The sequence below is a fragment of the Molossus molossus genome, unplaced genomic scaffold (assembly GCF_014108415.1).
Source record: "Molossus molossus isolate mMolMol1 unplaced genomic scaffold, mMolMol1.p scaffold_m16_p_4, whole genome shotgun sequence".
Lineage (NCBI taxonomy): Eukaryota > Metazoa > Chordata > Mammalia > Chiroptera > Molossidae > Molossus > Molossus molossus.
Window position 1 is genome coordinate 43,129,087 of NW_023425377.1, and position 12,169 is coordinate 43,141,255.

Consider the following 12,169-nt stretch of genomic DNA (forward strand, 5'->3'; position numbering starts at 1 on the left):
TTAACCCACAGTGACCCTGACCTAGATTCCCCACCCTCCATGCTGTGGCCTGTGTACCAATGGACCCCTGATAGTCTATTCCAACCTGACTGCAACAGCCTGCATCCTGAACTAAAATTGGTCATATAATGAGTGAGATTGCTTGTTGTCCTTATAATCACAAATGTTCATAAAGCTGAGATATTACCCTAGACATCACTGCTAGATCATGTGTACATGATCTGTCTCCAAGCTGCTGCCCAGACCAGAGCCCTGTCTTATTTTCATTTTTATGGAGACACTCTTGGCTGCAGCAGACAAGCTTACTTGCTAGGACATCGGAAAAATTATGCTCCTTGGGCCAGTGATCTGTTAGCCCAGCAATCCCTCTACAAAGAGGAAGAAACAAAGACTATATTAGGAGAGAGCAGAGTAGTCCTCTAAGACCTTTTGTCTTTGCAAGGTTGGGGTTCTTATTGTAACTGAATTCATAAGCATCCTTGGCCTACTTACATATACCATTTATACATCCTCTTCAGTCAAAAATTCAAAAAGAAAAATTTATTAAGCAGAAAAATGTTAATATACTGATTTTTAATATTTTCCAGTATGTAATTAATATAATTGTTTTTCATAAAATAGAGCACACCTGAAACCTATATAATTTTATTAACCAATGTCACCCCAATAAATTCAGTTTTAAGAAAATCAAGTGGTCCCTTAGCCTGTCACTCCTTTGGGCATACCCAGTACTTATTTGCCAGATGAGAGGTGGTGATTGGCATGCTCCCAGAGAGTGTCAGTACTATCCCAAATATAGTATTAGGGATCTGTAAGGTTTATGAGAATTTTAAATTTTGTATGTTCATTTTGATGATAACCTAAAAACATTTTTAAAACCAGTTTTAAATATAAAACTCTTAGAGCAATTACTTGCAATTAAAAAACATTTCCATTACTTTAAGACTAATTTTTTTGTTTTATTAATCCTCATCCCTCACCCGAGGATATATTTTTTTCTCCATTGATTTTAGATAGAGTGAAAGGAAGGAAGGAAGGAAGGAAGGAAGGAAGGAAGGAAGGAAGGAAGGAAGGGAGGGAGGGAGGGAGGGAGGGAGGGAGGGAGGGAGGGAGGGAGGGAGGGAGGAGGGAGGGGGAGAGGGAGAGAGAGAGAGAGAGAGAGAGAGAGAGAGAGAGAGAGAGAGAGAAAGACACATCAATATGAGAGAGACACATGGATTGGTTGCCTCCTACACAACCCCGACTGGGGATCAAACCTGCAACCCAGGTACATGCTCTTTGCTAGAATTGAACCCAATGACATTTTGATCCATGGGTTCAACACTCTAACTGCTGAGCCAATCTGGCTAGGGCGAGACTAATTTTTTTTTTTATCCTCACCCAAGGACATTTTTTTTTTTTACATTTATCCTCAGATAGAGTGGGAGAGGGAGAGGGAGGAAGAGAGAGAGAGAAATGTCGATATGAGAGCGACACACTGAGTGGTTGCCACCCACATGACCCCAGCCGGGGCCAGGGACAAACTGCAACCGAGGTATGTGCCCTTAGCAGGAACCAAACCCAGGACTCTCTGGTCCACCGGCCAATGCTCTAACTGCTGAGCCAAACTGGCCGGGACTAATTTTTTTAAGTTTCAAACTGAGGAAATCTAAACATAGTTTCAGGGTCTGAGAGAATTGTTTTTCTTTTGAAATAGATCTTTACATTAACATAGTTTGAGAAACACTGTGTTACTCTCATCTGACATCATGTTTTAGGGCAAATAGATCTGGATGAATAAATCGTCATAAAAATTATAAAATCTGAGGCACTCAGCAAGTTATCCTTATCTTTCTGAATGAAAGGTCGATTCTAGCATAATAATTACTTAAATTTCTAAATTTGGTAGAACTGATTTCATTGCTCTTCCATTAGGAAGCTGTTGAACAGATCATATGATCATGTAGAGCAGGGCCCACACAGATGGGTGGTCTGAGACCTGGCTTCTCTGAGCCCAAGTGCTGATCTAAATGGCTGGCTCTAAGGACACTAGGGATGCAAGAGGCCTGGGGACAGGTTTAGTAATCTCATTAGGTCCTGTGATTCCTAAGGCCTGCACACCCCCTTCTGGGTTTGGGATGTGTGACCTGCCCCAAGGCATGTGGAGAATCATAACATCTAGATACCTCTTCCTGGAAAACACTACCACCTTTTAAGATTAAGCATAAAAGGTACCTTTGGCTATGTTTCCAGGTTAACCATTGTGCAAGTTAGAGGTTTCACTGAGAAGAGAGGTGTTCTTGACTTCCGTAAACCTTCAGCAGAGTTACTGCTCTAATAATCTGCCCTCACCATGGTAATGTCAAATACAGAAAAGGCATCTGAAAGGCCTGCCTGAGTATTATTGCCAAGTCTGTCACTCTTTGTTGGTCTGTGGCATCCTCCCACCACTGCCAATGTGTGCCCTCAGCTGAGCACAGGAGAGTAAATACCAGGCCTTGTGCCTGAGGGGATCCCCAATGTTGTTACAAAATTCAACAGAAATTGAATTAATCCATAATCCATCATCAGCCTGTCCTTTCCCCGTTTCCTCAACTATGAATGATCAATTAAGGCTTAACACTAACTTTTGAAGAAATACACACACACAAATAGAATCCAAGTCCAAGGCTTAAATTATTCAACAAAAACTTTAAGAGTTCAGACTGAGCCCTGGCCTGTTTGGCTCAGCAGTTAGAGCATCGGCCTGCGGTCCAGAGAGACCCGGGTTCGGTTCCCACTAAGGGCATGTACCTCGGCTGCAGTTTGTCCCCCGCCCTGGTTGGGTTGTGCGGGTGGCAACCACTTGATGTGTCCCTTACATGTCGATGTTTCTCTCTTTCTCTCTCTCTCTCCCTCCCACTCTATATGAACAAAAAAATGAAAAAATGTCCTCGGGTGAGGATAAAAAAAAGAGTTCAGACTGAGTTGATATGAATTAAACTTTGAATTAGATAAAAAATTAATGCAATTTAACTTCCAGAAACAGACAATTGCTAGAACTAAGCCAACCATTATTAATTTATGGAGATCTTTGGAAGATATATTTTAATAAGTAGATAGGAAGCATTTAAAATAACTATCATTAATTTTAAATGAAGGTACCTGGGAAGTATTTGAGCATACCTCACTGTGGTTTAACCATATTCTTGACTTATATATGCTGTATTAGTTTGCATAGGCAATACAAAGTGAACTTTGACACTTGATAGATTTTTCAAATTCTGACTGGGAAGCCCTATTAAAAATATTTTATTGTACTTTCTGTATTGAAATGAATACTTACCTAATCAATATGCCTTTAAATTAGCAATGAATTGAACATTTTTCTAATTAAATGTTTTTTTCTACTTTATTCTTTTGTCCTAATCACTCTGTTTATTATCTACAAGCAATAGTGTACGTTAAAAGTATTTCATTATAACTATTGAAAAATTTTAAATACTATGTTTCTTCAAATTATAATTAGTTCTGTGCTTTAATGAGTTGGCATAACTTGACATTTTTCAGGTATTTTATTTCAATACAATATTTAAATATACATTATTTCTAAATTTTAAAAAAACCTGTAGAACCACTTTTCAGTGACAAGAGCGTAGTTTCAGGATGAAAACTAACAGTTATAAGTATCTCATTTCTTTCCTCACAAAATATTTGCTTATTACAAGTTGGAAAACGAGTTTCATGTTGTATTAGGCATAAAGGGAGATTATTCTCACTCATTTTTTTTACATTTGACAGTTTAGTTGTATTAGAAAATATATAACTATTTATAAAAAATGAAAATTGGTTTTTATCATTGGTTTACTTCTTTAAAAACTATAGGCTTATGATCCACAGTTAAGGTCAGTGTTAGTTAAACAACTGGTTTGACCCATCTTTTTCCAATTTGCTGACTAGACTTAGTTACTGGAACAGTTTATATAGGTGTTTTCATGGAAGAATTTACATAGACCCTGGGCTGTAGGTCAGACTGGAGCAGGGGCTGGCAACTGGCAGCAGTGCCCCTCTGATCCACTCACTAAGGGCCTGAGAGGTGAGCTGAGCGCCATATTGCTTAGCTGCCTGTATTTAATGATACTCACACAGAGCCTGTTTGTAGAGAGTCATCTTGAACTGCAGATGTCCCCATCATCCCTCTAGATTTGCTGCAGGTAGATGGTTTGACAGATATTCAGAATCTACCTGTGTGTGCAGTCCTTTCTTCCTAAGATCACAATGTTTTCTTTCACCTTCTACTTACCATCTAAATAGCATTATGTAGCCCTGGCCGGTTTGGCTCAGCAGTTAGAGCGCTGACCTGTGGTTCACAGAGACCCGGGTTCAGTTCCCACTAAGGGCATGTACCTCGGCTGCAGTTTGTCCCCAGCCCTGGCTGGGTCGTGTGGGTGGTGGCCACTTGATGTGTCCCTTTCGCGTTGATGTTTCTCTCTCTCTCTCTTTCCCTCCTGCTCTATCTGAATAAAAAATGGAAAGGTGTCTTCGGGTGAGGATAAAAAATAAAATAAATAGCATTATGTAGGTCTACCTATGAAATTCAACTTCCCTGGATTTTTTTTTCTTTCTTTCTTTTTTTTGGTTAATCCTCACCTAAGGATATTTTTTCTATTGATTTTTAAAGAGAATGGGAGGGAGGGAGAGGGGGAGAGAGAGAGATTGAAACATGGATGTGAGAGAGCGAGGAACATGGATGTGAGAGTGAGAAACATGGCTGTGAGAAAGACATAGACTTAGCAGCCTCCCGCACGCATCCCAACCAGGGCCAGCGAGTAGTGATCCTGCAACCCAGGCACAGGCCCCTGACCGGGAGTCAAACCCATGACCCTTCAGTATGCGGGCCAATGCTCCAACTGCTGAGCCACACTAGCCAGGGCTGAATTGTATTGTTTTTAGCTTCTGTTTGTCACTATTGGACTGTCAAAGGTGCTCACCCCCATGCTTGTACTGAACACAGACTCTTGTCCCAATTACATAGTGTTCTCCACATGCTGTTGGGAATGCAGAGGAGCTGGACCCCACGTTGCAGGGACACTGTAGAAATTATATCTTGGCATTTGCATCTCCTTTTAAAATTATATAATTAATTTCATTTACAAAAGAAGGTGGATAGCTGGTTTGCCTCTACCAAGAGTCTTTATGTAACACTGTTTCTATCAGAAAACTTATTTTTAAGTTAAGGACATGTCAGTTTTTCAATTTTTCATTTTATGACAGTTGAGCACAAGTTATGAAGTTAAATTACTGCATCTAGACTGTGTGCATGTTTTCCTTCAGTTATCAAGTTTTGTTGTCAATTTGTTTAAGTAGCAGAACTTAGATGACATCATTTATGATAGTCGAACTTAAACAAAACATAAGAGCGGTATAGTTCCAGGGAGTTCAGGGCTTGAGCCAGAGCCTCTCTTCCACCCCTCTCCAAGCCAACCATCTCATCTTATCTCTCCTCCACCCCACCTCCACACACCTCTGTCTCTTGCCCACTTCATTCTATCCCTACCTATCTACACCCAGCCTCCGCACCACCCCCAGCAGTAGCCTCTTCAGAACCCCTAGTTCTCAGTGCACTATATTCTGAAAATGTCTGCCTTGGGACCTGTTTCCAGTGAATGTTGGGTACCCTAGGATAGTTCATGTTTGATAAAAACAAATTAAGAAAAAAGGTCTATTCTAGAGAGTATAGAAAATGGCAGCTCTATTCCCTATCAACCTCTTGCTTCTTTGAATATCAAGAACACTGGGTTTTCCAACAAAACACTTCTTACAAGAACCTTAACTAATTTCGAAACATTTGATAATAGCTCCTTTTAGCCCAGATTTCCAGCAATTTATTGGATATCCAAGTAGAAATCACTTCTCCATGTGAAATAAAGTTGAGGCAGCTACCTATAATGTTAGCTCTCATTTTAGCCTAAAGGCCCCTCCTCTTCTCCCCCACCATGAATCCCTTAAAATGTTATTTTTTTTTTTATAAAAAGTTAATCCTTCATTTGAACAAATTTCTAAGACACAAAGAATCTGATTTATGAATGCTGTACTCATTTGAAAACTTTTACATTTTTAAATGACAAGCGTGGGTTTTAAAAAGTCAGAATTTGCCCTGGCTGGTTTGGCAGTTAGAGCATTGGCCTGAGGACCGAAGGGTCGCAGGTTTGATTCCTGGTCAAGGGCACATAACTGGCTTGCAGGTTAGATCCTCAGCCCCCAGGGCTATGCAGGAGGCTACCAATTGATGTGTCTCTCTCACATCAATGGTTTTTTCTCTCTCTGTCCCTCCCTCCCTTCCACTATATCTAAAAATCAATGGGAAAATATCCTCAGACAAGGAGTAACAAAAAATAAATAAAATTAAAATAAAAAGGCCAGAATTTGTCAAAAACTAAACCTTTTTAAGAAGTTGGAAGTATAACTGTTTGAGAGGTATTCTTTGTAAAATCGGTGAATGTAAGGGAGAGTTTTCTCAGCAAAGAATTCTTTGCCATTTCAAGATACCTGCCTGACAGGGCACCAGAGTGTTAGCATCAGAAATTTTGAAAACTATCAGTGACATTGAATTTTTGCAACTATTTGCATACATTGATTTTTTTCCAATTTTTTTTTATTGTGGAAAAATATACATAACATGAAATTTATCATCTTAACCCATTTTTAAGTGTACAGTTGAGTGGTATTAGATACATTTGTAATATTGTACAATCATCACCACCATCCATCTCCACAATTCTTTTCATCTTGTAAAACGGAAACTCTGTAATGTCATTGAACAATAACTCCCTTGCCCTAGCCAGTTTGGCTCAGTGGTAGGAGCATGGGCCCGTGGACCAGAGCGTCCTGGGTTCGGTTCCTGCTAAGGGCACGTACCTCAGTTGCAGTTTGTCCCCGGCCCCAGTTGGGGTCGTGTGGGTGGCGGCCACTTGATGTGTCTCTCTCACATCTCTTCCTCCCTCTCTCCCTCCCGCTCTATCTGAAGATAAATGCAAAATTGTTCTCTGGTGAGGATTAAAAAAAAAACAGTAACTCCCAATTCTATCCTCCTCTTCCCAGCCCCTGGCAACCACCATTTTACTTTCTGTCTCTATAACTTTGACTACTCTAAGTACTTCATATAAGTGGAATCATATAGTATTTGTCTTTTTGTAACTTGCTTATTTCACTTAGCACAATGTCCTCAAGTTTCATCCATGTTGTGGCATATGTCAGAATTTCCTTCCTCTTTAAAGTGAATAATGTTCCACTGTATGTATACACCACATTTTGCTTATCCATTCATTCACTGATGGACATCTAGGTTGCTTCCACCTTTTAGCTATTGTGACTAATGCTGCTGTGAACATGGCTGTACAATTATCTTTTTATTTTCCTTCCTTTCTTTGATTTCAGAGAGAGAGGAAGTGAGAGGGAGAGACAGAAACATCAAAGAGAGAGAACATCAACTGGCCGCCTCCTGCATGCCCCCACTGGGGATTGGACCCACAACATGGGCATGTGCCCTGACCAGGAATCAAATCGGCAACCTCTTGGTACATGGGTCAGCGTCAGCCACTGAGTCACATCGGCCAGACTGTACAATTATCTTTTGGAAACCCTTCTTTCAGTTCCATTTCTGGGGTATCCCCAGAAATAGAATTACTTGGATCATATGGTAATTCTATTTTTAATTTCTTGAGGAACTGCCATACTGTTTTTCACAGTGGCTGCACCCTTTTACATTCCCACCAACAGTGACAAGGGTTCCAATTTCTCTCTCTTCACCAATACTTTTTATTTTCTGGTTTTGTATGACAGCCATCCTAATGGGTATGAGGTGGTATACACATTGATTTTTGAAGTAACATTTCCTAATTGTGTCCATTGACTTTATGTTTATTTATTTTTTGGTATGTGCCCCTAGCGGGAACTGAACCCAGGACTCTCTAGTCCATAGGTTGACGCTCCAACCATTGAGCCAAACCGGCCAGGGCTGTCCATTGATTTTATTAACAGTTCCAATACAACAATAGCAAATGAAGTAGTGACCTCTCTCACTTGTTCCCCTGGCTTTTGTAACCCACATTCCAGTTCCTTTCTTCTCAAATCACTCCTCCAGTGTCTCAAGCCTAGCTCTGTCCTACATACTAATATGAATACAAATACGAATACGAATATGAATACTAATACAAATATTAATACTAATACTAATACTTATATGTCCAATGTCCAAAGACTACTTGGTGTCTCAGAAGCATTTCAAATTTTACATGAATACTTGATCTTCCTACCACTAAAGACTCTTTCTGCTCCCCCAGTTTTTCTGCTCAAGCATAAATCTCTCTTTCTTTACCACTTACTTAAACCAATGTTAAGTCCTGTCCTTCTATCCTTGAAATCTATTTCCGTCTCCACAGCCAACTTTATAACCCAAATCACTATAGTGATTGCCTCTTGGCTGGTCTTCCAGCTTCCACTTTTACCTCACTTCAATCCACTTATAACACATTAATCCATCTAAAGAGCCATTTTGGTTCTTTCTTTCACTGCTTAGCTTAAAAATTATTTAAAGAATTATTTCCAAATTCCCTACCTTGGCATATTAGCCCTTTATAATTCAGTCTATCTCTCCAGCCCCATCTTTCTTCTTCATCTGGACTATGTGCTTCAGCCTACACTGGTAATGCCTCAAATGTGCTTTGGCACATGTTGCCTCTGCCTAGTGCACCCTCCTTCTCCTCAGACCATATAGCAGCAACTACTCCCCTTCTCCTTGGTAGCTTCATCTGGCTGAAGCCTACTTATCCTTCAGAGTTCAACTCGGGCATCCCTTTTCAATGAATCCTGCCCAAGCCTGAGCTAAGTGCTCTATCAAAAGTTCATTCAGCTCTAACAGAAAACCCACAATGTCTTAAACACACTGGCTGTGTTTCTGTGTTTTCTTCTCACATAAGAAGTCCAAAGATAGGCCATCCAAGTATGTACAGGTCCTCAAAGACCTAGGCTCTTCCTGTCTTTCTATTCTCCATTCTTAGTGTGTTGGCTTGTCACCTAATGGTCACAAGGTGGCTGCTTCAGCTTTGGATATTGTTGATATTCAAGGAAGGGAAAAAAGAAAGTGGTTGAAGATAACGATCTTTGAACCTTTTATTAGGAAAGCAAAACTTTTCCTTATTATTAGCCAAAAATGAATCTCAAGGCTACTCCCTAGCTGCAAAGGATGCTGGGAAATCAGGGGAAAGGAACATCATGATTAACATAGACTGTTTGGGTCCCAACCAAATCAGGGTTTGATTAGCACAGAAATACTGGGAAAGCAACTGACTGCCTGCCAAAGGTGATGCTCTCTGTGCTTGTCCCTATAGCAGCAGTATTACACTGCAGCATCTCTCATTAGATGGTAAGGTCCACGTGGGCATGGACTGTGTCTGTTCTTCTTTGTCTCCATAATGCCTAACACAATGTCTGACACACAGTAGTTTCTCAATAAATATCAATTATACAAAACAAAAAAATGAATGTATATGTGTATTTAACACATATATTTTGAATTAATTTTTAAAAGTCTGTATTATAGAAATTCATAACCCTGTTTGCTATTTAATGATATGAATCTGTTATCAACAAAATCATGGAATTCAGATTCAATTTTCAGTCGGGATACATTTTCTTAGAGATATAGTGTTGTTCCAGGATTCAGCCCAAGTACAGATTATAACATTCTCATAGAATTGACAGTGACTCTTTCAGCTGGAGCCCCACTGGGGAGGAGCCTACCCAGACCCTTCTAGATCAGTTCATCTATTTCTTTGGTCTTACATTCAGCCTTGCAAAGAGACTTTGTATGAGGATATGGCTTACAGAAACAGACAATGTAAACACCAAGTCTGATCCCTCTGTGCCTTCTTCTAATAGATGTGATAAAATTCTATGGCAAAACTTTTTTTTTAAACATAGACTCATCATGTCCCTCCCCAGACTTTATATTCCTACTATAAGTGGCACCATCATCTATGCAGCCATCCAAGCCAGAACCTGGGAGTCCTTGAGACTGTCTCCCTCTTTACTACATTTTTCCAGTTTATCTCTGAATTGTTCTTAGAATTGCTTATCTCTGCCTCTGCCACTCTATTTTTTTGTTCGTTTGTTTATCCTCACCCAAGGATATTTTTCCATTAATTTTTAGATAAACTGGAAAGGAGGGAAAGAGAAACATTGATGTGAGAGAGACACATCAATTGGTTGCCTCCTGCGCAATCCTGACCAGAGCTGAGAATTGAACCTGCAACCCAAGTACATGCCTTGACCAGGGATCGAACCTGTGACCTTTCGGTCCTCAGGCCAACACTCTAACTGCTGAGCCAAACTGGCCAGGGCTCTGCCACTTCTCTAAGTGTAGGAACTTATCTTCTCTCCCATGGATTGGCCAGATACTTCTGATTGGTTTCCCTGTTTCCAATCTTACTATTCCTAAAAACCACTTTCACATTTCTCTCAGAGAGACCTTTCTAAAATATGTATTCAGCCATGTCTTTGCCCTGTATAAAAACCTTCAGTCCCTCTCTATTGTCTTCAACATAAAGTTTGAGCTCCTGTATAAACTGTCCCATCTACTACTTCAGCTTTCTCTCTCACCCCCTCTACCTCCTATTTTATAACTATAAGAAACCACTTGGATTTCTTTTCTAATACTCAGCCATTTCTCACTTTCATAGTTTTGTTCTTTGGGTTGCCTCTGCCTTGAAAGCCCTTTTCCACCCACTTCTTCTCCTTTGCTGGCTGTTACTCATTCTTTAACACTCATCTGACTTAGGAAGGCTTCCCTGACTGCTCCTCCCTCTCCCCTGCCATAACTGAGTTAGGTGCCCTTCATCCTGTGCATAGCAGTTTGTCTAATGGTAGCCCAGTGTGTCTCCTCTACTGGATGTGAATGTGCACTCTCTGAGGGCAGAAGCACTCATGATTCCACTTTGTGTCCTCAATTCCTGGCACAGAGTAAGCAATCAATTCATTTCTGTAGACTGGCTAATGAAGGTCTGAGAAGGAAAAGAAGGCAGTTTTCAGATATGTCAAATAGGCTGAAATGTTATTAACATAATTTTGACTTTTAAATAGGCATAGTATTTTTATATCAATATATCTATTCCCATATGTCTGTTTACTTTTATCATGTATGCTATAAATGCTGTGTTATACTCCTGATAAAGATGTATTCTGCATTTGGTTTTTAGGTTAAAGCCATTCACATCCACTCTGACATGTTCTCAGTTCAAAATGGCTTGCTGACACCAACACTAAAGGCTAAAAGACCTGAGCTGAGAGAGTACTTCAAAAAACAAATAGAAGAGCTTTACTCAATCTCCATGTGAAGTTCAAGGGAAGTTCTTCTCAGAACAATGGACTGTGTAGCAATATTTTAGTTATTCTTGAAAGTAATGAGTCAGAATGATCAGCTGAAAATGAATAAGCACGTGACGTTATGACCGAGCCTTTTCCTGTCCCAAGAGGTCTTTAACAGTATTTCCTCTATCACCACCAAGTACACTTCACATTTATTAAAATGATATTGTAGCAAGCTGCTAAAAATATTGCAAATGGCAATGTAAAAATCAAGACTTTTCCCAAGAACTGTGTATCACTAAAAGAAAGATATTCTCAATGTTCACAGTACTCCTATTAAACATAAAGGAAAAACATAACTGATATATTGTACTTAATTATGGAATAGAAACCAGATACAACAAATATCTAGGTAATGTGGACTACCTCATTTAATAATTGATTGTCAAAATCATAATTAAATCAGACTTAAAAATTAAAACTAGGTGTATAGAATAATGCTAAAACGTGATAACTCACATTCTGTATAACTTCAGATTCTTCAAACATGACTATCATTGTTGATGTGAAAAAAGTTTTCTCTCTAATTTTTATGTTTATTCATGAAAAATGCAAATTCAGATATTCTTAAAACAAATGTTATATTTATATAACATGTTACAAAAACCTTTCATACATTTTCTCATTTATAAGCTCATTAAAATATTCAGTAACTACTTAGGAAAAAATGTAATGTATAAACTACTTCAAGAATAGTATGTGTATATTCTTGGACATCTTACCACATGAATTCTAAAAGCTGTCTGTTGACTACAATGAATGGACCTTTGGGGAAGACTTGGGAAAA

At 39.4% G+C, this 12,169-nt stretch overlaps 1 protein-coding gene across 4 annotated transcripts in view; it reads left to right on the forward strand.

The window, feature by feature from the left end:
• ACSL6 (acyl-CoA synthetase long chain family member 6) overlaps positions 1–11,937 on the forward strand; it is a 75,838-nt gene extending 63,901 nt beyond the window's left edge. For 2 of the 4 annotated variants that reach the window (XM_036240816.1, XM_036240814.1), the window contains one exon: positions 11,214–11,937. In XM_036240816.1, coding sequence (XP_036096709.1) covers positions 11,214–11,351 — 138 coding nt within the window. In that variant the 3' untranslated portion in view covers positions 11,352–11,937. The remainder of the gene's footprint in view (positions 1–11,213) is intronic. The other 2 variants (XM_036240813.1, XM_036240812.1) reach the window with 1 other exon arrangement.
• Positions 11,938–12,169: the final 232 nt, after the last annotated feature.